The 25610-nt window shown below is 41.1% G+C and overlaps 1 protein-coding gene and 1 long non-coding RNA gene across 4 annotated transcripts in view; one reads left to right on the plus strand and one right to left on the minus strand.

Annotated features, from left to right (window-relative positions):
* LOC144317414 (putative adhesion G protein-coupled receptor F2P) overlaps positions 1 to 25610 on the minus strand; it is a 37386-nt gene that overhangs the window by 2842 nt on the left and 8934 nt on the right. The window contains exons 2-9 of one of the 3 annotated variants that reach the window (XM_077903733.1): positions 19644 to 19744; positions 15312 to 15354; positions 14197 to 14348; positions 11861 to 12094; positions 9586 to 10947; positions 6490 to 6531; positions 3085 to 3144; positions 1632 to 1708 (exon numbers count right to left, since the gene is read on the minus strand). In XM_077903733.1, the coding sequence (XP_077759859.1) occupies positions 1661 to 1708; positions 3085 to 3144; positions 6490 to 6531; positions 9586 to 10947; positions 11861 to 12094; positions 14197 to 14348; positions 15312 to 15354; positions 19644 to 19715 (2013 nt within the window). In that variant the 5' untranslated portion in view covers positions 19716 to 19744 and the 3' untranslated portion in view covers positions 1632 to 1660. Of the gene's footprint in view, positions 1 to 1631; positions 1709 to 3084; positions 3145 to 6489; positions 6532 to 9585; positions 10948 to 11860; positions 12095 to 14196; positions 14349 to 15311; positions 15355 to 19643; positions 19995 to 25610 lie in introns of those variants that run through there. The other 2 variants (XM_077903734.1, XM_077903735.1) reach the window with 2 other exon arrangements.
* On the plus strand, positions 19797 to 21680 carry LOC144317415 (uncharacterized). The gene is made up of 3 exons (XR_013383415.1): positions 19797 to 19952; positions 20537 to 20573; positions 21598 to 21680. It is a non-coding gene; the product is annotated as an uncharacterized LOC144317415 (long non-coding RNA).

A 25610-nucleotide genomic window follows, 5' to 3' on the forward strand; every position in this document is an offset into this window, starting at 1 on the left:
AGAATCTTTTAAATCACTCTGCAATCCAGGGAACGGGCTAGTTTTCTTTATTTTTTTAAGATTGTATTTATTTATTCATGAGAGACACACAGAGAGAGAGGCAGAGACACAGGCAGAGGGAGAAGCAGGGTCCACACAAGGAGCCCGATGTGGGACTCGATCCCGGGACTCCAGGATCACACCGGGCCAAAGGCAGGCGCTAAACCGCTGGGCCACCCAAGGATCCCCCGGGCTGGTTTTCTATTGCCTACAAGTGTCGAGTTACAAACCTTGTCTTTCTGTAGGTTGGACCGCTTCCTTTCCATTTGGACAAGGCCCTGGGCTGCCACAGAAGGTCTCAGCCACAGCGGCTTACCGGAGCCCAGATTGGGGTGGGGAGGGAAGCTCTGTCTACATATCTGAGTATCTCTCTCTGCGTCTCTCTCCACTCTGTCTCTGTCACTCTCTATGTGTCTCTGAGTGAGCCTCAGTCTCTGTATACATCTCTGTTTCTTTGTGTGTTTTCTGGATCTCTGTCTGTAACCCTTGGCCTGTCTCTGCATCTCTCCAACTCACTGTGAATGTGGGTATCCTGCTGTGTCTCCATCTCCCTGTCTGATTTTCTCTCTCTAGCTCCATAGAGACATGGACACAAAGGATTGGAAGACTTTTCTGCACATGTCCACGTATCTAGGTGGCTATCAACCCAGAGTCACCACGCCCCTCAGTGTCTCTGTACTTCTGTCTCCCCCTGTGGCCCCTTTCCCTCTGTTCCTATGCCTCTGTCTCTTAGACGTTACCTCAAAAGTGAACTAACTTCTTCATTATTCCTGAAGCTTCTCACCGATAGTGTTTATGATAATTCCTTGATCTTCTCACGCTAGGGAAAGAGAGGGGCCAGAGTGGGGATAGGTGGAGATATTGTTGGTATCAGGTCTTTGGAATGGGGAGGTTGAGAGGGAAAGGAGGCACAGCCATCTAGAGCTGGCACCTCTGCTCACTCCCCTGTTAAATACACTCAGGCTAGGGGCACCTGGGTGGCTCAGTCATTGAACATCCACCTTTGGCCCAGGTCATGATCCCGGGGTTCTGGGATCAAATTCCACATCAGGGTCCCCATGGGGAGCCTGCTTCTCCTTCTGCCTGTGTCTCTGCCTCTCTCTCTGTGTCTCTCATGAATGAATAAATAAAATCTTAAAAATAAATACATACATACACTCAGGCTAACTTTTATAATCTTTCCCAGATACACCTCATTGTTCTACAGCAACAACAAAAATTTCAGTTGTGCAACAATTAGAAGTGTGAACATCAACCATACCAAGAAGAGAATGGATCATATTAGAAGCCTTTCAATTAAGAAAGAAATCATTCCTTTTTTTTAAGATTTTATTTATTTATTCATGAGAGACACAGAGAGAGGCAGAGACACAGGCAGAGGGAGAAGCAGGCTCCCTATAGGAAGCCTGATGCGGGACATGATCTCAGAACCCCAGGATCACTCCCTGAGCCAAAGGCAGACACTCAACCACTGAGCCACCCAGGCGTCCCGAAAGAAATCATTCTTAATTACCATGACTCACATTGTGATGTTTAAAAAGAAGTATCATATATACAGCATGCATTTGAGAACCCCCTTCCTTCCCACTCACCTCCCAAGGTAGGGGTATAGCCAGGGTTGTTAGCTTGGCCCTTTAGTGGGCTGACAAGAGAAATCAGTAGAAAGGTTCTGTTGACAACAAAGACATAATTGCGCTTAATCATTATTGGTCCTTTTTCAATTATCACAATTATTCAAAGCATATAGAGAATGGTGACCTACAGCAATTTATTTTATCCTTTTATCCAACCCTTCCTTTATATTAGCACCACTGACAACAACCAGGAAGGCTGGTTAGAGGCAAATATGCACGATGCTAGGTCCTTCAGGAAGGTGAGCAGGAGAGGGTCTCAGCATCAACCACATTAGAAACACCTGGGGAGCGTGTAAATTCCCAGACACACCTCAGGCAATCCAATTAGACTCTCCAGGGGTAGGACTCAGGCAAAAATTTTTTGAAGCTTCCTAATTAATTCCAATGTTTGGCTAAGGTGGAGACCCACTGCTTTAAATAATTACTGATGTTTATTCCCAATAAAACTTCGCTTTTGAAAATTTCAGCTGAAAAGGATACGGAGGGGTCCACCATCCCCCAGGTTTGAAGACCAAGGACCAAGTTAGGGTAGGAATGACACCAAAAGAGATAGAAAAATTAAGAGAAGAGAAAGGAGGGAATGTAAAAGGAGGGTTAAAGAAATCAAAGGGGAGAGATGAGAAAGGCAAGGGATATGGGGGGGCAGAGCTGCTACTTGGGGCCATGGGGTGCCAGCCCCACAGTGGGTATGGATCCCATCTAATGTCAGCATGGGAAACTCTAGATTGCCTCTTTTCTTATGATTGGGAATGTCCCCTGGGCCAGCCCTGACACCCCCCCCCCCCGCCCCCTGCCCCAGGTTGCTGCCATTTCAAACATTTTCCAGTGTTTCTCTCAGAACAGCTGAGGAGTCAACCTTGGCACAACAATACACGGTTTCTACACTGTGGAAGGGAAGGTCAAGGAAAGGGCGTGTGTGCCATTAGATCATTGAGTCTTCTCAGTCACACTGCTCAGCAGGTGCTGAGCCCTCCTTTGCATCTCCAGTAACCAAGGTGGCCAGCCCATCTGGAAAACCAAGCTACCAGGAAGTTCTCTGTGTAGTATCTGAATTTTTTCCCTGGATTTCTATACTTCAGACATGGTTTAGCTGACTGGAGTTGTAAAGAACCAGCAGGCTGTCACAGGAAGCTGGTTTTTTCTCTTCTCTCATTTCTCATGCTTTCCTGCTACCTGGGTTGAGGTTTGCCCCTCCAGCAACCCCCAGCCATGCTCCCACCGGGCCACTCCCTTCTGCATGCATATAAATCTGCTTTCATCTCTTTAGATGTGGTCCCACTACTCCAGAAAGAATCTCAACAGTTCAGAGAGGGGCTAACTTGGCACTTCTGAAACACCCACGCCACTGAGTGTTAAGGTGATCATTTGGGCAACACACCACATCCCGCAATAATGAATATGGAGGCTTTACCTCAGATATTCTGGAGATCCATTTTGCAGAAGTTACTCGACCCTTTAAAGCTTCTCTTATCTGGATAGAGAACAAAAGGAATTAAGAATTAAAAGATGATGAGGAGTCAACGCAGGTGCTCAGGCCTGGCGAACACTCGTGAGGGAATATGTTACCAGCCTGGTTCTGGTGGTGGGATGTGGTGGGATCAGTAACTTGGAGGAGGGCCTTGAGAAAAGGTGGGGGAGGGGGAGACACAAGAAAAATGAGGCTGCCGCAGGAGACTCATTTTCCGAGGTCTTAAAGGTGACCCCTGAGGCTCACCTTTTGCCAAGTTTGCCACAAGTCTGAGGAATCTTTGATTTCACTTTGGGGGTAGGTTTCAGGAGCACAATGAATAGTTGAACATTTCCCATAGCTTGTCTGCTATTTAAACCCCTCTTTCTAGAGGCACCTGGGTGGTTCAGTCCCTTAAGCGTCAGCCTTGGGCTCAGGTCATGATCCTAGGATCCTCAGATCAAGCCCCATATTGGGCTCCCTGCTGAGTGGGGAGTCTGCTTCTCTTTCTCCCCCCACAGGTGCTCACGCTCTCACTCTGTCTCATAAATAAATAAAATCTTAAAAAAAAAAAAAGCCCTTTCTAAAAGCCAACCCATAGTTCAAAAATAAGAGAATTTTATGCAACATAGCAAAAGCCCATAGAATAAAGAAAATAAGAATAATAAGTATATTTTATTTTTAAATATATATTAAATAGGCATAATGTAAATATAAATATGAAATGTTAATATATTTAATACATATTAAATAATGTATCATATATTTGATTATATATTGTATATTAATAGTATAATGTAATATAATATAATATTAATGTATTATATAATAATATATAATGTAATATATAATAATGTAAATTCACATAATACGAATATAACATGTTTGTGTATTAATAATATGTTATTAATATATGATATATTGTATAATAATATAAATTAACATGATATAATGTTGATGTGGCATATTTATATATTAAGTAATTTATTTATCAAATACATTTTGTTTCTTAAATTATATTTTATTTTATGTTTATATTTTTTTACAAAACATGTTAAATCACTTTTCATGCCTATTATCTCATTTTATTCAAAAAAGAATCGTGTTGGGACGCCTGGGTGGCTCAGCGGTTGAGCGTCTGCCTTTGGCTCAGGGTGTGATCCTGGTCCCAGGATTGAGTCCCACATCGGGCTCCCTGCATGGAGCCTGCTTCTCCTTCTGCCTGTGTCTCTGCCTCTCTCTCTGTGTCTCTCATGAATAAATAAATAAAATCTTTTTAAAAATTAAAAAAAAAAGAATCCTGTAAAAGAGGTACTATTATTTCCATTTTACAACTGAGGACATTAAGATTAGGAGATGAAGTGACAGCCAAAGTCAGCTGTCTACTGAGAAGAACCCAGACTTGAGTTCATGTCCCCAGACTCCAGACCAACCTGTCATATTCCCCTAAATCTCTCCTGCTGAATGCAGGCACTATCTTCTTATTTCTATTCCTTCTTCCCTTTTACTTGATAAAATGTTATTCACCTTCCAAGGACTTGTAGTTTGACTTAACAGGTACCAAACTCCTCCAGCTCAGAGTGACTTCACCCTTCTCAGAAAATGCCATATTTTTTGTCACATACAGGCTCCAGAGGTAAGGAGTACTCCCTAGGGTTTGGGCACTTGCACTCAAGAATCCATGGGTTTATGAGAAGACAGCCTAGAGCTTCTATTTACATTTGTTTCTTTTTTTTTTTATCTCTTCCTTCTTAAATTTTAAGTTTCACAACATGCAAAATACATACTTTGTAAATTTATAATAAACACATCTGGGGACATATGCTCACTGCTTTTTACTGACCCTAAAAATGTGAAGATTACTGGTATCTGCAACTTTATGTCAATGAATCATGTATGGTCCTGTGACATCTTTAAGTCTTGACCTTTTTATAATTTTAAATGTAAGAGGTCTTGATCTTGGTAGAAAGTTCTATGTCTTAGAGGTCTTTGCACATCTCATGACACCCAGTAAGTTAGTAAGCAATAGTGCTGCTGATGATACTTTGACAATAAATACTAGCTGTGGTATTATGATTAATAATAAAAAAAATCATATGGTACACAATTGTGTACTACCTTAAGTGCTTTCTGTGTTTTTTCACTTGCAAAATCACATTTGTTCTTTACCATGCTCTAGTAGAAGAGGCAGGAAAGTCATCATTATCTCTGCATTCCATTTGGGCTGTCTGGGTCCCTGAGACTCTCCCCGTAATGCACAGGTAGTACATAGGACTGAAACACTAATACTCTGCCACCTGCAAATAATTTTTATTAGGTCAACATGGTATGCTCATAACAAAATGAAAGGACCAGAGTGGAATGCCTCTTTCACAAAATTCAGCTATTAATTAACTAATTAATTAATAATAGAATAGCATTGATAGTCAATTAGTTAATTAATTAGTCAATTAATTAATCAAAAATCAACCTTGCAGTGAAGGTGTTTGTGTCTACATTTGAGAGAGTTGTTTGCTTTGCCCATTCTAGGAGGCAATGTCATACAAAGGAAAGAGGGTAATCTTGGAAGCCTGAGTAAACATTGGATATTTTATTCATTTGTTTAGTTTTTATCTGTTTTCACCACTTACCACCTATACACACTCCTCTGTATTTGGAAAATTCACCCCCCTGAGTCTACTGCTCTTTATGGTAGAACTCACTGTCCCAGTCTCTCTTGCAGCTAGCATGCAGCCATGTGACCTGGACTCAACCAATCAGACATGACAGTGCAAAGAAGCAAGAGCCAGCAGGCCCCAACAGGCAGGCCAGAGGTGACCTCCAAGACAACAGGAGCAACAGGTCTAGCCCAGCATCTGCTGCTTGACCTTGGCCTGGTGAGCTGTGTTATCTGTGCCCAGGAAAGTGGTGACAAGCACTGGTGTCTAGTTCTGTGCTATGGATTGGGAATTGTTCCTGGTATGTAGCCTCAAGCCTCCAAGCCAGAGAGACCTTCCCAAAGATGATATTGTAAGATTTAATAAATCCTCTTTCTGCTTTACCTTGTTCAAGTGGGTTTCTATAGAGCTCATGGGTAAGTTTAATCACTCTAAGTCTCAGTTTCCACATCCACAAAACTGAAAATAAGAATACCCAAGATTGTCTTAAGGATTAAAGCTAATCTACATAAAATGCTTAGCTCCGTAGGAGTTTGCAAGATGGTAGATATTATTTGCATCCTAAAGAAGAGTGATGCCCTGTGCAAGTGTCTGCACAGACTGAGGTTGAAGATGCTCAATAAGTAGTCTTTACAAGTGAGGATTTCAGGGCTAAATACTGATAGTGAAAAAAAAAAAAAGAAAAAAGAAAAAGAGGAAGAATTTACGATACCTTTGGATCCAGGATTGTTCCAAACACCAAGATGAAGAAGCCCTGAGAAAGAAGAGGGAAGAAGAGACATTTTAAATACGAGTACTCATTAGTTCCTATTCTGGTAAAAACAAAACAAAACCCTAAAATAAAAACAATTTATTAAATCTTTCATTCTCTCTTTTTTTTAAGATTTTTATTTATTTATTCATGAGAACATAGAGAGAATGGCAGAGACACAGGCAGAGGGAGAAGCAGGCTCCATGCAGGGAGCCCGACGTGGGACTCAATCCTGGATCCCGCCTTGGGCTGAAGGCGGCACTAAACCGCTGAGCCACCGGGGCTGCCCAATCTTTTACTCTCTTAAGGTCACAACTCCTAGATTCATCTATTCAATGAATATTCATTGAGCAGGTACATAGAATATTCATTGAGCATCTTCTATGTGCTCAGTAAATCAAACAGACCAAGGTTTATGATTCATACCAGAAAATTATGGGACTTTCTTTTTAAATTTGGCAAAATATGGGACACCTGGGTGGCTCAGTGGTTGAGCATCTGCCTTCAGCTCCAGGCATGATCCTGGAGTTCCGGGATCAAGTCCCCCATCGGGCTCCCTGTATGGAGCCTGCTTCTCCCTCTGCCTATGTCTCTGCCTCTCTCTTTCTGTGTCTCTCATGAATAAATAAATAAAATCTTTAAAAATAAATAAATAGATAGATAGATAGATAAATTTGGCAAAATAAAAGTGTTTTGCATTTATCAGGAGCTCACCAGAATGTATATCTCACCAGAATATAATAGTCTGAGCAAGAGTCAGAGGAGGTATTAGGCCATGGACAGCAGCCTTGTGACAAGCTAAAATGAAAAAAACTTCCACAGGAAAAAAAAGCAAAAGTGGCTATGTTCAGCTTCTATTGATATTTTCAACCTCCTTCCCCCATCCACAACCAAAGAATGTTACAAAACTTACAAAGAAAAATCGAGTACATGGGCCCTCAGAAGACTAAGACCCAAGATGGATTGAGCTTCCAAGCACATAACATCTGCTCAGAAACTGACGCTCCATATATGATGACATGGAGGGACTTACTTAGCCCTCAGATCCCTTACCATCCATACAAAGATGAAAGATAGACCCCATTAAAGTCAGAAGGAAGCTGTTCCTCTATAGTATAGTCTGTTTGAGTTGGCACAAAACCACCCTGAAAGAAGTAAGGTAAAGGATTTGCCCCATCTTTCAGGCAAGGAAAAAGAAACTCAGAGATTCAACTTTCAAAATGTGACAGAGACCTATATTCATTAGTCAGTTCCTCCTGTAGGCAGGGTTACTCAGGTCCTGGCTGAGCTGAGAAGAGAAACGAGATAATGACCTCTGATTAACAAGGCATCACTTTGTTAAGCTGCTTTGATTTCATAATCGAATGTGAACCCTTACCCAGGCAGAGACCTATTAAAACACATGGGTTTAACATAAATGATACCAGAAAGATGTTGCAACCAGGCGGTCCTCAGCAGGAGCAATTCCAAACCCACTGCTACTTCTATTTGTAAAAAAGCTTAGCTGAGTCGTGGAGGACTTCACAGGGACTGGTGCTGGCCATGAAGTTCATCCATTCCCCCAAACATACTAAATATACCTATCCATTCAGCCAGTCCAGCAAGCCCTCCAAAGCTTGGAGAGCTTCAATCAGATTGCTCTTTTATTTGATCCTCTTGGCCTACAAGATAACTATTGAAATCTGCCACTATGTCTATGAAGAAAATGTCATTGATGGCATGGTCCATTAGGTTACAAAGCATCATTTGGATAAAGATGCTTGGGACAAATACATCCAGGCCTGGTTTTGGTACTAGGAATACATTTTAAATCAGAAACTTCATGAATTTTACCAAGGAATTAAAATTTTAAAATATCTAGGAACCATAATTTGAGCCTGTCTCCTCCAAAAAACACATTCCTCTGGCTAAGGGATGAAGAGGAATTTCTCTCCTGATAAGGCTTTCAATTTCTGGAGGCTAAACTAAGTATATTCATATCTGCGACATTTGGCATAATGCTTGACACAAAATGCTCAGTAAATGTGGTGGGTCTGTATTTATTTGTGTGTGTCCCTGTGCTATATATAGTGTGTGTTTAATGGCTTTATTATGCAACCTGCATTTGTATAGTCCTAAATATGTAACAAGGAAATATTCCACTAGGATCACCTTTCATTGATCCCACGTTGGGAAAAGTTACACAAAATATCATTCAGAAAATTTGGATGACTTATTAGACAAGGATTTAGTATCTGATTAATAAAAATTCACTGGGAGCATTTCTTTCAGTAGATACAGTACAGCTTGAGCAGATAAATCTCAAGGTGTTCTCCCCAATTCTAAAATATATGCTTTACTACCACATATTTTTAAGTGAAGAAGTAAGGTGCATAATAATGTATTTTTTAACCCCTATGTTCTATGAAAATATATTTGCAGTTGAGCTTAAAAAATTTTTGCAAGGAAACATATGAAACTGTGAACATTGCTTAATTCATAGATGTGAGAGAAGGGAAACTATCTTCAATATCACTCTGTATGACCTGCCTCATTAAAATAAGATGGTTTCCAATGGGAACTAAAAATTCTAAATGGAAAGAAATACAATAAATGTGCACATTTTAAGACCTCCAGTTAGGTACCTAGTTTTGAGGGAAGTGGTGATGTTTAATTTCTAAACTGTAGCAGCTCAGCATTACTGTTGTGCTATTTATGATCTTTAGGTCATTTTTGTACTTGGTGCTTTCCCATTCAGGGTTTTATTTCATTTTCCTAACACCCCTATAAGGTAGGCAGTATTATACCCATTTTATAAGTGAGATAAATGTGGCTCAGAAAAGTTAAGTCAATATCCCAAGAGAATATTACACATTAGTAAATGAGAGAGTCAAGATTTGAACCAGGCCTTTCTGGGGTGGGGGTGAGGACGTGGGAGATAAAGCTTATTTCCTGACTCAATAGGCTCTTCCAAATCTATTGTCTTTTATGAAGAAATATGATTGCAGAAGCTCCTGATGACAAACCTTCTTCCTGAATTCTCTCCCTTAGGACCGGGGCAGTGGCATCTAGACTTACCTGGAATGCATTGAGCACGGAGAAGGTAATGTGGATGGCCAGGTTGCTGCCGTCAATGACTGTGGCTATCCCGAATGCCCAGGTCAGTCCCAGCATCGGTGTGAGGATGGCGATATTCTTACTGATTCTCACAACGGCTCTCACCTCCTGGAACATGGAGCTGCCGACGGCGGCTCGCTGGGTCTTGACGATCACCAGTGTGACCGTGATCAAGTTTACGACCACAATGGCCAGGGCTGGGATCACAAAGGCCAGAAGGGCCTTGGTCATGTCCCAGTTAAGCCAGCAGGCCTCAGGCCGTAGGTAGCCCTTTCTGGGCTCCGTGGCAGCAACCGTGACAACAGCAATGAGCAGAGGGGCCCCGTAGCCAACCGAAAAGAGAGCTGCCACCAGTACTGATTTGGGCACCGTATGGAAAACAATCAGGATTCCATAGAGGATAAGGAGTGCCTTGGCAAGCATCCAGAAAAACACAGAGAGGTAAAAAAAATGAACAAAGAATGTTGCTGCCACGCATCCATCATGGTGTGTCACCGGACCGCTGAGAAAGGAAGCCACAATGAACCACACATCAGCAATCAGCAAGGTGGCCGCGATGTTGACGATGCACACGTGGCGTAAGTATGAGATCTCTGTCTTCGTTACTTGGCTCCAGACCAAGGCTTCAATGGACAAGCAAAGGATCAAGCTGCAGATGGAAATGCCTAGGCCTGTGTACGTTATATAAATCAGGATCGGGCTCTCCAAGATGTGGGGTGACATAAGAATGGAGAAGGAGGTAAACAACTTGCTTGGCCTACATTTGCAAACAGCTTGCTGGGAGTTTTCTTGAATTATTTGACAGGCCTGCTGGTCCCATCTGCTCTCCAGGGAGTGCCAGCCAACACACTGTGTCCTCCTCTCCTCCGACTTGCTGATCTTTTCAAAAATCAGTGAGATTCTTTTAAGTTCCTTGGGCAAAATGACAGACAAGACAAGCCCGTTCACGGTGACGTTTTCCAAAAGACTGGCTTCTAGGATGGCCCCGAGAGTTGGAAATGCGATGCTGATGGCCTGAGAAGGAGCAGGCACCTTGCGAAGTTCGTCTCTACTGATCAGCACCTGCCCAGTGATCGCATTGCTCGTGTCATTAATCCTCATTGCAAAAGAGAAATTCTTCCCAGTGTTGTCTCGGGATATGGTGGTGCCCAGAGTGTGAATGAAGACATCTGATATGTCAATGAGATATTTATTTATAAAGAGCTTTCTTGCAAAGGAATTGATGGAATGTAGCAGAACACAGCTGCTGTTTCTGTCAGGGATGAAGGTCCAGTTTGAGATGCTTTTGCTGTTAAGAATGTGGTTGGCCATGACACTGTAACTCTGCCAACAAAGAACCGGCGTTAGTACCGTGCCACTCTGCAAATCTGCCAGGATGGTCAAAGTTCACTTTTATAAAGTGGGGTCCTCCAGCCAACAGCATAAGCATCCCCTGGGAACTTGTGAGAAATTTGGAGTCTCAGGGCCCACCCCAGACCTAGTAAATCAAAATCAGCATCGTAATGAGATCCCCAGGGTACTGGCATGCCACCAAAGTTTGGGTGGGGGAATAGAGCAATGTGTCGTGTATACAGTGTCTCCCTATGAGGCAGGCAAGTGGGCAGCCTTCCCCGTGCTCACTGACATCATGGGTTCCTCTTCACACCTTGGGGAAGCCAGCAACCCACCAACCCTGCTAAGAGTACCCATCATGCAATTAACATCTATTAAATCCCAACCGTGTGCAGGACCCTGGTCAGGAACATAGCCAATCGAAAATTGACACCAGAGGCTGAACCTCCTTTTTATCCTCTGCCTCAAAGATCAAAAATAAAAGAAGTGAATCCAGTTCCACTCCACACGTTTGCAGCAGACACGTATGGGTGTTTTCTTTGCATTCGATTATTTTCCATGTTAGCAGCCTGTTCTGACTCACAAGAAAAAGTAGGGAAAGTCTCTCTCTGCAGGAACCACAATGGTTCTTAGAGGTTTTCAGTAGCCAAAGTTCACATTTGGAAAAGCTTACTCTGTTGTCGGACCCAGTACTCAATAAGCAGTGTCTCTACTGGTTGCACTCCCTTTTTCCATTCCTTTGTTTATTCTGTGGTGAACGTCTATGCAGCATTTGCTATGCCAGGCATTACAGATACAGATGGGAAAGAGGTGGTCCTCAGACCCCTAAAGGCCCACAGAAAACTCTAGCTAACCTGCATTCCTTTCCACCAAAATATCATTCTACCAAGTCGAGGCCACTCACCTGCATCTTCGCCTCATCAACACCCGTCAGTAGCACCGTGGATATGTTGTGTAAGAGCTGCACGATGACAGCAATGTTTCCTGGGATCCGGGGAGACTGCTGAATGTTCCTGAGCACACAGGACAAATCCTTTGGACACTTTTGCATCAACATGTCTGTGATAGTCTCAGACATTCTGGCATACTCACTGATTTTTGTATTTCCTTCGAATGGTTGAGCTGAATATAAATTTGTCTAAGAAATGGCAAAAGGAAAGTTTTTATTATGTGACTTTTGTCCTGAAGATTAAAAAAAAAAAAAACAACCTTTAATACAATTTAGGATAGTCTTATCACACGATTGTGCATTGCATAATGTTTTCCAATTTTACATTTTCATAGTCACATTTGCTATGGAATAACTTGCCCAATACAGAGGTGTATGAACCGAGTACCAAAGTTCCAACCTGCCAGCTCCCTGCTCCTAACCCCCTCCCTCCAGAGAGCTAACATTATCTTTAGCATAGCATTCAGACCCCTTCTGATTATACACACTGTATCTATGCCCTGTGCACACCGATAAATCTCTAATGTCATTTAAGCTTATTTTTACTAAGCATGCTTTAAAAATAGAACTTCTGAACTAGATTTGGATGAATCAACTGACACCAACACAAAAGAATATGTGAAAACAGTGATGAACAGTATCTCCCACAGATCCACCTTCTGGATCCCACACTTCAGAGCAGGGGCAGCAAACATGGCCCGACTGGCTGCCTATTTTTTTTTTTTAAAGATTTTCTTTATTCATGAGGGACACAGAGAAAGAGACAGAGACATAGGTCAGAAGGAGAAGCAGGCTCCCTGCAAGCAGTCCTATGTGGGACTGGATCCCAGGACCCTGGGACCACGACCTGAGCCAAAGGCAGACACTCAACTGCTGTGCCACCCAGGTGCCCCCTATCTTTATTAATGTTTTATTGGGACCCAGTCTGCTCATTATTTAAGTATTGTCTTTGGCTGCTTTCATGCCACAATGGCAGAGTTGAATACTCCCAATAGAGACCCTATGACCCCTAGGGCCTAAAATACCAACCATCTGACCTTTCACAGAAAGAAAATTGCCAACCTTTACTTTAGAGGACCCCTCTCTGGCCTCCTCTAACCTGCCCCTTCACAAAAGGAAGAAACTGTGGGCCTAGGGAGTATGCGTACTCAGAGCTCATGTCCCTACAGCTAGACACTTAAATTCCTGGCTTAGCAACCCCAAGCCCACTTCTGGGGCCTCCCTGGGCCTCTTCCCTAAGTCTGTGCTACCAAGGATGGGCCCTGCCACCAGTGTGCTCACCACTAGGCCTGAGAGGTGGCAAAGGGACACTGGTTTTCAGGATTATAAACATGTGACTTTGGCTTTCCACCACCCTTGAGGTACAGGACATAATCTGATGGGAGACCAGCAGAACACATTTTACTTAGCAGTCCATAAGCTTGATTTAAACCATTTAGATATTAAAACATAGGGTACGTGGGTCTCCTTGTGTATATGTGCCCAGATTCCTCAAAGTAGAGGTGGACCCAGTGACAGACACCCTGGAGTGGGCAGCCTTTTGAAGTCTGGTCAAAGACTTCAAGTATAGCATCCACTGGCACTCCCTCTGGCCACCCTCCAAACCACCAAATGAGGATGTTCCCTAGGACCAAAGAGATACTAAAGCATTGACTGCCCCGAAGAGATACTAAAGCATTGACTGCCCTGAAGTTCATCAGAGGCTGAACTTCAGCAAGGTGAAGCTCCTACTAGAAGAGGAATAAAAGAAACAAAAGGAGAAGAAATAATATTTGACTTGATTTTATCAAAATTTGATTTAAAAATGTGTAATGACTTAAGTATATATGGAAATACATTCATTTGTTTGATGATGAAGTCCTTCCCTTTAGGTCAGCTTGCTTCTCATGCTTTACCGAGCACAGAAATCACCTGAGGATCTTGATAACATGCAGCTTCAGATTCAACAGGTCTGAGGTAGAGCCTGAATTCTGCCCATCTAAAACTTCTTAGGGTTGTATTAAAGAGCTAAGATGGAGAAGTAAACCATAATCATTCTAGACAGCTCTTCTACCTCTGACCTGAGGATCACATTCTTTGGTGTCATGAAGTGTGTGGGAAAACAGGGCAACAAACTTTTAGATGCCCAAAGTTAGGACTTCCATTCTTGTACAGAGAGAGGAAATGAGTAGGTGTTTATGTATTCTCGTACAAACGCACTAACCTACCCCGTGCTCTCCCTCTCTCTTATTGACCATGCTATGTGCTGCTAATTTGGGACTCTGCTCTGGATGTCAGAAAAAGGATATTACCTCAAAGATGTTGAAGGCATTAAGAGTCCGGCAGGTTTCAGTGATCTTGTGCCATTTCTTTTGACTGCAAAAAAATCCCATATTTCCCTGAGTGTCTGGAGGGCAAGGTTGACTGCAGTGGGAATTGGCCACACAGGTACCATCACATACACCTGGAGAAATAAAAAGTATCAGTATCAGTGGCACCTGGGTGGCTCAGTCAGTTAAGCATCTGCCTTCAGCTTGGGTCATGATCTCAGGGTCCTGGGACTGAGCCCCAAATCAGGCTCCCTGCTCAGCAGGGAGTGTACTTCTCCCTCTCCCTCTCCCCCTCTCCCCTGCTCATGCTCTTGCATACACTCTCTCACTCTCTCTCTCTCTCTCTCTCAAGTAAATAATAAAATCTTTTAAAAATATATTTCCCAGTACAAAAACAACATAAATTTAAAAAAAAAAGTATTGACATCAAATGGAAAGGTCAGGACTCAGTGCTACATATGCCAATCACCAAGACATTAGCACAATGAGAGTACATAAACCCAGTGGACATCAAATGTATTTTCTTTGCAAAGTGGAGGAAGATTGAAATAGATCAGTGATCATCATATATTCCAGTGAAAAACACCTCTTGTTTCCAACAAAATCTTATCCAGAACTCAAACATATGAATCAGGTAAAGTGGAGCTTCCCCAGTTGAAATGACACGGAAGAGCCCACATCTAGTCCACGATGTCTCTCACGCCCCACACCTCCCTTGAACTCCTCCAGCTCCCCAGAACACAGTAGGGAAGCCACTGCACCCGAGGTTCTCAGGAAGGTCCCAGCTCTGGAACTTCATGATGAGTCCATCATCAATGAGTTCTCACAGACCTGCTCTAGCCCCTGCTCCAGCCTATGCTGGCTCAGTCAAAAGAGTTTATGGCAAAGAACTCTCAGGCTAGGATGGAGCAGAGGGTGCTGGGAGGAGAGGGGAGCAGGGGTCAAAGGTACAATTTAATATGAGAAAACGAAGGAGTCCAAATGTGAACCATCAAGGTGTCCCATCTGCCATGCCATAAACAGAGGGCTGAGCACGGCTCTCTATTACAATAAATAAACAAAAACTTCCATTTAATTACTAACCACTGCCAACGTACCATGTGGCCTGGCAGGCATCTTCTCCTTGCTTTTGTTGGCAACCTAGAAAGGGAAAATCAAAATCAACCTGAAAATTAATTGTTGGTATGCCTGCCCAATGATCCACTTTAGTCACAGACTAATGGCTACGTCTGAATCAGCTCTGATGCCAGGACACCACCAAAAGCTGAGACTGTGAAGTACGTCCCCACGGCCCCATTTTGTCATCAGTCTGGACGGCTTTCTTTCCCACTGAGACTCAGCAGGAGCCCTCCTTCCTCTCCAGGAAGAAGGCCCAAAATTCTGTCCAAGAGATACACCATGAGCAGAGGTGGACTTACGTGGAAGTTAATGAAGGTTAAGCTTTGGAATCCCTTGCATGTCTGGACCCCATTCAACACACTGAGAGATAGCAATGTGTTGACATGATCATATATTTTATTAAATTTTCAAAGGCAAAATAGTTTAACCACCTTCTGTTCATATCACTGTTATTTGCCACTCCACCTTTCCTTCCTTCACACTCTCCCTCATTTTGGATAGATAGCACTAGAGAGGCTGTAGCTATTTATGGAATCTGGACAAGTGTAAGTTGAGTTAGGGATACATCTAGTTTGAATTTAATAGGATATACTTATGTAATCTGCAGTCATTTCCACATTACAATGAGGACATCAACACATAAGCGGCATTCCTTTTAGAGTATTTACAATTTGAAAAAAATAGTATTTACAATTAGTCACAGAACGAGAAAATTCCAAGTGTTTTGGCTACCTTGCAGTTCATATATGAAAGAAACTTCCATATGGCATATATGAAAGATGCCATCCCAAAGTTGACAACAGTCTTACATATTTACATTCTAAAAATGAAATGAGAAGCCGAAAGATACTTTTCTAATCTGGCAATAATAAAAGAACAAATTTGATCAGCAAAGCTAGAGGAAAAACTGAACAAACTTTCTATTTTCTCTATAGAAAAAAAATGTTATAAATGCAAGTACACAGCTAAAAACATAGAGAAAAAGATGTGGGTAGTTTATTAATAAAAACATTGTGATTTTACAGGATTTATTATTGAATAATGCTAAATACTTGCTGAATGTAAACCACTTCAGCATGTCTAAATTTGTTGTAAAATTTGAAATTTATTGTAACTACTTTCCTCAATTTAAGTAGACATTCACTTTTCCCTTAATTTTGGATTTGCAATTTTCTACTCCTTTTTTTTTTTAAGGGAACTCCCTGCTTACCTGGCTTCCCCCTATCATGAACACGTCCCACCTCTCCTGATTAAAATCCCTCTCCATCCCACCCATTCATATCAGACTGGACCCTTCACTGAGAGGCAGTATCACATTGTGTCAAGGGGTGTACCCTGGGAACAGACCACCTGGGTTCAAATCCCAATACCACCACTTGAGAACCTGGAAAAGTTCATCTCTCCGGGCTTTAGTTTCCTCATCCATAAAGTAGGGCAAGAGTGATAGTATTATAATTGTGTGATATCTCAGAGCACTTTAAAGAAAAATAAATGAGATCATCCTATAGAAAATGCTTAGATTGGGGCCTGCGGTATTGTAAATGGTATTTAAGATTTAGTTCCCATCATTTCTCTTTGAACATGTACTCAGTGAATATCTATTACATACAAAGCCCAAGTCTGCCCCTTCCAGGAAGTCTTTCCTGATCCAATTGTAAATGATGCATCCTTCTCTGTCTGGCTCCTATAGGATTTATTATTTATATCACCATACCACTCCTTAATGCTTTGCAAATACTCACCTACCTGCTATTTCTATCTAACCATTTTTATATGTGCATATTATCTTCTCAGTTAAATTGTATGTTTTTTTAAATCACGGGTTGTGTATGCAACCTCAAAAGCTAGTTCCGTGTCTTATACATATGTGTGTATATGTACATATTAGCATGTATGCATATAATACTGACATGTGCATGTATGTATGTGTGTGTGTGTGTGTGTGTGTGTGTGTGGAGAGAATGAAAAAGAAAGGGATTGAAACTTTCTGTTTTTGTACCAAAAGTTCATACTCTGGTGGCTGGGAAGAGCCATGGTCCAATTCTCCAACTTGCATTCCAATATCTAAACCACTAGGAAGGAACTAGAAATTCAGAACATGGAATTCATGTCCCTTTCTCCTTCACGTTTCTTTCTGTGTTATCAAGAAACAAGCCCAAATCTTCCATTTTCTCTACCAATGAGAATTTATGGAGGATCTGAATTGAGCATTTAGGTTCTGTCCAAGAGGAAGTAGGTATCCCTGAGCCTTCATGAAATACAATGATGTATTTGAAGGCAATGAGCCTTCAAAGCAATGATGTAAGATGACTTCTTGTTTCACAGTCTAGAGATCCAAGCCTTATTATATACTTGGAAGACTTAAAGGCTTTTGATCCAACAAGAATAATAAAATGGCATTCTTTCGAATTTTGAAAGATCTTATTTTACAGGTAAGGAAAGCAGGTCTTTGATAGACAAGGTGACTTATCTGAAACTATGCAGGACTCCCTTCTTAGGTCCCTCTTCTTACAGCTGGGACTAGAACTCAGCTTTTCTTAATCCTTTGACATAGTCTTTTCCACCAAGCCAGCCCACATGCAAGTGGAGAAGGCAGAGGAGTATGCAGGGTGTAGGGAAGTGATGCATTAAACTCATCTTAAGAGGGCCATGCTTTCCAATACACTATAATAAAGCACTTCAAAGTGAACAACTCTGGGTTACCCTTGGCCCATTAAACAGAATCCCATGAAGTCACATTATATTAATCAGATATGTGGGCAGAAGCCCATGGTGCACTTTTGCAAGGAATTCTGGAAACTGCCTTCTTAAGTAAAGGACAGGATTCATTTCTTCCCAGTTAATTTGCCAAAGCACATCTATATACAACTCCTCCTCATCATTTCAGTTCTAGAGAGGCATCTGATATGGGCCACTTTAGCTTCAGATATCTATAATCCTCACCCAAATACTACGAAAAAGATACTTTGGAAACCTGTAATCTACTAAACCTGAAAAGCTGCCAGGGTGAGAAGGGAGGTCAGAAGAGGAGTAGCACCCAGAAGCTCAGCATCCAGCAACTTGTAAATTGAGAATAAAAGGGTAGAATATTCATAAGGCAGTCCCCAATAGCTAAGAAAACAAAACCAACCTCCCAGGCTCTATCTACTCTCCAAGTTCTGTCTTGTTGGAAACTATGAATGAGGAAATGAAGAGGGGAAGGAGAACCAAGCTGTGGGATAAGATGCCTCTGGAAGAAGTCTTTCTGAAGGAGTCTTTAGCCTATCCCAGATGCTAGGCACCAGCTCAGTGCTGAGGAGAAGGGGAGTCATGGAGAACATTCCCAGCCAGTGGCACACTACTTAAAAGGTAAAGTAAATATCATTTGGAAACTCCTACAAAGAATTTCCAAAGTCATCCTTCACTGAGGAGGCTTTTGCTAAGAACTTCCATAATACAATGGAAAGAACAAGAAACAGAATCTGAAGAAATGGGTCCTGCCTTGGTCCTGCAGCTGGATGGGTGTGTAACCTCAAGAAAACCACATTCCACAACATGAACCTCAGTTTTCCTATCTATAAAGTAAGAGATGGCTCTTCACCAATTGATCTCAAAGCTCTCTTCCAGATCTTGTAGTCTAATAATAATACACTATTCCCTGGAATACTGAACCTTATTTAAGTAAGTAACTGTTAAGGGCATTAAAATGACTCAGGATGTGAGGGAAAGATTCTAAGGGGAGCCATAGGGCTCGCTGCCCCCACAAAACTTACAAATCCTACATTGCTATAAACTTCATACCAGTTAAACCTTGATTAATCATTGACTATCTGAGGGGCATATTTCTCCTTCCAGACCATCCATTGTGTTCACTATCAGGATTCTCAAAGAGATGTCATTTTGGGTGGGACAATGCTTGATTGAGCCAGATCATTCCTAGGTCCTGCCCACTAAATGCCATTAAGTATCTCCCAGTCATTTTGACACCCCTCACCACTCCCACATTTTCAAGTGCCTAAATGGAAGTAGCACACGGCTGGTTGTGAGCAATGAAAATCTTCACCATTAAAGGATATGGGGAAAAAAATTATCAACCTTAAATCACTTGAGCCTCACTGCATCTCAGGAATTTATAGAAAAAGTCAAAAGGAAAACATTTTGAGGCTATTAGCTAAAATGGGTTTGGGATACCTGTAGTTGCAATTTCTTTTGGCTGGACCACTGTCTTCCCCCTACGCTTGAGCACAGATAGCTAAGAGCTGCCTAACAGATGGATTTTTATTTCCATTTGCTTTCCCATCATTTCGTCCTCCCACCTCCCTTTTTCTTACCTGGCATAATGTCCTGCAGGACTCTGTGGGCAAAAGAAACACGAAGCAGTATAGCAAAAGCATATGAGTCATCGTCTTCCACACAGCTGCCTTTCTTGCTTCTATAAAAATAAATGAAAAAGCAAAGTGTCTCCCATATGAAGCTTTCAAAGTTTCTCACTGCAGACCCAGTCAACCTGTAAGTCTGGGTTCTGTCCTTCATGCTGTCAACTCAGACTTCTCTGACCCAGACATGGCATCCCTGTGGCCTCCCATTGACTTCACGGGGAGGCTGCAGGTGTGAACAACAGCTGGCACCAGGAAGCACAGGTAATGTGATACCTCCTGTGGGAATCCCTCCAAAGGAAGCTGCCTGCTGGGCTGTAATGAATAATAACCTATGTTCAGGGAACTAGAATGATGGTTCACTCCCTGGGCTAGGCAGCTCTGAGAAATGTGTGGGTGGCTATGGAAGAAGGTGAGTTGGGGTTCCTATGTGCAAACTCAGCCCAGAAATATCTTTTGAAGGAGAGTAAGCTAGGCTTGGCATATCATCCTCACTCTGACCTAACTCTGAAGTTGTATTTTCATAGGTAGGTAGCAAACTTCAAAACTGGTCTTAGACAAGCCCTGCTATTGTTATTTCTGCCAAAATTGATGTCAAAACTAAAATGATTCCTTGGTACCTAAAATAGTACTGGACACGTGGTGGGCCCATGATATACTCATTGAAAAAGAAAAAAGGAGAGAAGGGGGGAGGTGGTCGGGAAGGGCTGATGATTTGTATCAGACCCAGGCTCTGTAGACAACTAATGTAAGTTGAAATTTTTTAATGTTAAATTTTAATCATTTTAATACTTTTCATTTTGAGTAAAAACCTCTTTGAAAAATATTTGATGTTTCTTTGCTTTTAGGTGGAAGTGTTCAGAGGACTTAGTGTCATCAACAAAGGTTAGAAGTTTTTGCAATGGTCGATATTTGCTCTTTGACCGTTTTTAGCCAAAAAGGAATAGCCTTTCTCCCCAATCATGCATTATTCTACAGCAAACAACCATTATTTTAAAGACTAAGCAAAATGTCTTTTTTAATGTCTTTTTAATGTCTTTTTTACTGTGTTTCCTGTGTTGAAATACTTACCTCACTAAATTCCACTGAAATCAATGATTTTTTAAAGTATTTTTCATTGTCTGTTTCAGCCTGCTGTTATAGGGTTTTCTGAAGGTCCGTAGTTCTTTAAACACAAGGACTATCTTGTTGCTCATCACCTTCCAATGTATTTGAACCCAGATGGACATATAATTTCAGTCATGTCGGCATACTTTTTTCCAACTTAAGTTCTTTCAAATGGATAAAAATGTAGTATAAAAATCATCAAAGTGACTTACCATAATCATCATCAATGCAGTTATTGTTTTGGGTAGAATCATCAAAATTAGAAAGAAATTAAAGCCACTGATGAATTTGTTGATATAATTTTCATAAAATCTGAGCATGAGTCCATGTTTTCCTGAATTACATTAATTTTATGTTAAATTCATCATCATAGAGAATGTTTTCTCTTTAACTAAAACTACTTAAGGATTGAAGGAATTATAGAAGACAACAAACTTTCAAACAGTTAGCACTGCTTTGCCCAGACACTCAGATTTTTTAAGGGGGGCTGAGAAGAAGTTGAATGAGTAGACAGATCAATATGAGATCTATTGTTTGCTTAAAATTTTTAAGATGTTGTTTTGAAAAATAGTCCTTATTTTATTGTCCTTTTGTTTTAATTTTTAAACATAGTTGTTCTAATTTTATCAAAATGTATTTTGATTATTACTAAAATTGTTTTTATGCATGGCAAAATCAGCACAATGTGCTCATTTATGGGGTAATGACCTTCACAGACTTCATAGTACAGACTTCTTTGGGAGTTATGCTGCAATTAAAATTTTGGAGCCCAGAATTTTCTAGCAACTTCTTTGCCCTCCAGGATTAGCTTGTCATAGAAGAACTGGAGATCACAACTCTGGAATGCTATCTGTGCACAAGTTTCAACCACAGTGGAACTTGAGGTACATTTCAGGCTTTCTCTTGATTCTTTTAACTAGAATAAACATTTCCTAAAGTTGGCTTTTTTGGTATTTTGCTCATAAAACTGTTCTTTCAGTGGACTTAAATAAAATCAATTTTCTTCCAGACTTGTTGACATTAAGCCATAGTCATTTGCTCTTTTTCCAGTCACATGAAAACAAAAGGTTTGGATGAAGCCAAAGTATATAGCGGCAAGACAGCAGCAAGGATCCAATCTTTTGACCCCTATCCCACCTGCTCACACTTCCCACCTCTTTTCCATTTTCTTTTGAAAAGCCTCAGGTCTCTAATGGTTCACACCTCTTTACCCAGGCTCAGCCCCTCACCTTTCTGAAACATAAGGGTAGTGGGAGTGTAACTCTTCTCTCTCAATCAAATGTTTGGAAATGTCAGTTTCGTGTAGTCCATGCCAAAAAATTCATTACTGACATTCACCAGAAAAGGCTTATCTCGGGGCAGCTGGGTGGCTCAGGGGTTGAACATCTGCCTTTGGCTCCGAGCATGATCACAGGGTCTTGGGATCAAGTCCCACATCGGGCTCCCTTCAGGGAGCCTGTTTCTCCCTCTGCTGTGTCTCTGCCTCTCTCTGTGTGTCTCTCATGAATAAATAAATAAAATCTTTAAAAAGAAAATAAAAGGCTTATCTCTCAAGAACATACAACCTGAAAAAACAGTCACTTCATGCGATTCATACCCCAGGAAACATGGAGCACTTACATCAGCGCTGACATTTCACAAAGTAAAATGTGCCAAATACAAAATATTACAGTTTTCTTCAGGGAAGAAACCATTTCCCTTCTCTTTTATAAAGAAGGAGGAGGAGGGAATAGTGTCCCTGTACTGTGGCTAGATCTACAGAGATAATGTTTCCAAACATCCAAACTAGAATGTTTTCCCATTCTCTGCTGTCTGCTTTCCAAATCTGAAAAAGGTACTTAAGATGTTAATGTACGTGTTTATTCAACAAATATAAAATGAGCTCCTCGATTCCAAGTGATGTCCCAACAGCTCGAAATTAAACAACCAGAAGGATAACTTCTTTCTCTGTGTGCTCACCACCTCAGGGAAGCTGCAGGCTAATGAGGCTTTTGAAGCCCCTCCAAGGGTTTGGGAACTTGGATGGGCTTTGCTCCCTAGAGATCTGCAGACTCCAGGAATCAAAGCTTACTCAAATAAGCAGGATGGCAAGGACTCCAAACTTTCAAATTTCACCCAACAATTCTCATCTTTGTCAATGATTTAATTTTGAAATATCTCTTCCTATCTCTATGTCAGATTCCTCCACCCCAAAACCATATGGTTGACTGGCAACAGGCACAGCTCAACTAATGAAAGACAAAGCAGGCAGAAAGCAAGCACAGGAGTTGCAGGCTGGGGCTTGTTCCATGGATGGCCCCATCAGAATCAAGCATTTGCTTAATTTAAACACACACTCACACATGTAAGCGAAAGAGACCAGAGCCATTTTATAGGGTGATTTTGGAGAAAACCTCTACAACTTGGATTCTTAAATCCTGATTAGAAAACAAAACAAAACAAAACAACAACAACAACAACAACAACAAAAAAAAGAGTGTTGGAATACCATTCATGGCAATCACACACAAAAATAAAACTCCAGACAGAACTTTATCAGCCACTCAGGAGTATTTCAATCACCAGCTCTGTCAGCTGACAGTCTGCAGCTATTACTTGAATAATTAGGTTTTGTAGCGAATTGCTGAGGCTTCCAGTGAGATCCACAAAATACCATCAAAGTTTCCAAATAGACTGTGAGAATACACTTTGGATGATCTCAGGGGTACAGGTGTATCATTGTGTCTGTCATTTACCCAACCTGCTGTTTTACCTCTCTAGTCCATCACCAACCCTATCCGCCCAGGCTGAATGCAGACATCACGGAAGGGAAGATGTGAATAAAACAAATAGTTATTGTCTGTTTACTCTGTGTCTGGCATTATGTCTGCATTAACTATTTTGCTGCCATCAAGCAGTGCTGTGAGACTGAAATGACTTCCACAATTTTCCAAAATTAAGGGGCTGAAAGTTGACCCTGCCTAACCTCACAGGTATTCTTTGAGAACAGTTCCACGTATAACTTTCATCTTGACAACGTAAAATTTTATAAGTCAGGCAGGCTCTTAACTACATCATTCTGTGCCATCCTCCTTGTCCTGAAGACGTAAAGAGGCTGATCACCATCTCTAGCAAAAAAAAAAAAAAAAAAAGATAAAAAAGAGATATAGATAGATAGACTTAGACAGGGAGAGATAGGTAGATTGGAACGATCTATGCTTAAATGACCTTGCAGAAATTCACAAATTAAGTAGAATTGCCTTCATAATTCCTTCTGTCCTTTTCCTGAGTCATGTCCTGTGTTATGCCCAGATGCTCAGGCTCTGACTTTTGTCTCCAGTCTATAACCTCCCTCCTTGGACAAAGCTCTTCACTCTGAAGCAACCTTTCCCACATCAAGAGTCTCCTTTCCTAGGTCTTGATCCTACAGAATTTGTTTGACTGACAAGAAGAAACAGTTAACTAATAAGATAAGCTGACTGCCAGTGATGTGAAAATAAATACAAACGGTTTTGTGATTTAGTCATGCCAGGCAAGTATATATTTTAACAGGGATTTTCTAAAGGTAACCTCTTCCACAGTTGGAAATAGAGGCATTAACCCAGGTCAATAGGCCAGATTCTTGGGAGCAAGGATGGCTCTCCACGCCCCAAGCTACACCCACAGAGCTACCTACCTACAGGTGCAGATGAGCCCTCAGTTTTCTCAAAAGCCTGGTTTTTTAAACTTTAAATCATTTCCACTGGTTTCCCTGAACCTTGGCCAGGGGTTTCTCTAAACCTTTTTTGAATGGCCTAATGCATGGCAGTTTCAAGCAATGCTAAGTAATGGGTGATTACTCACACCTGAAAGGTAAATAGTAAATAGGGATGAACATGTGCAATGGGCATGTGTGTTAGGCACTTAGTATAGGTGTGCCCCAAGAATCAGCTGCCTCATGAGTCACCACAAAACCAAGGAAAGAATTTATCTGACAGTCTGAAGCTGCCAGGATAAGTTAGAGAAATTATAAAAGTGTGTAAAATTTGGAAAGGAATGCTAAAATCCTGGTAAACCCAAATTATTGTAGCACTGCCACACTTCTGGGACTCTATCGTAGAGAAATAACTTATACAGGAAAAAAAAGCATGATTTGCAGATTTGCTGATGGCAAATTTGTACATATAGTAGCAGAAAAAGAATACGGAATCCTTATAAATATCAAACAACAATGGAGGGGTTAGGAAATTCTGATAAATCTATGTAAAGGAATATTACACAAACATTTAAAAAATTCATGAAGAGGTTTGATAATATATTAGTATGAGGTAACAGTATTATATATTTATATATTTATTAATATATTAAACATTATAATTATACGTTATGTAATATTAATGGGAAAAATCAGTCAATAAGGTGGTCTCTTAATAATATGCACATCTATAGAAAAACACTGGTGGGATTTCTCAGTTACAATGCTTTATTGAAAATGAATCACAGAAGTTTCCACCAACACGAACAAAATATTGAAAAATAGCAAAAACTTCACTAATTGCAAAAAAAAATGAGAAAAGGGGCAGAACTTAAGGGAATAGCTTCAAAGACTCTTTAAAGAAGTGGAAAATTTTGAAATGAAGTAGGATGTAGAACCAGAGCACAGCGCTTAAGCTTTTATATTTCCTTTCTCTTTCTCTTTTAGCCAAACTACAGCAGAAAAAAATCTTCAGAAATCTCACTAGTGCCCAGAAATATAGTAAGAGACAAAATGTGAGAATCCTTTTATTTTTTCTATTTTAACAGGAGAAATTTGTGAGTTGGATGTTGGTGATAGACTGTATATGGAAAAGGGAAACT

This window comes from Canis aureus, chromosome 7 (genome assembly GCF_053574225.1).
Source record: "Canis aureus isolate CA01 chromosome 7, VMU_Caureus_v.1.0, whole genome shotgun sequence".
NCBI classification, from domain to species: Eukaryota; Metazoa; Chordata; class Mammalia; order Carnivora; family Canidae; genus Canis; species Canis aureus.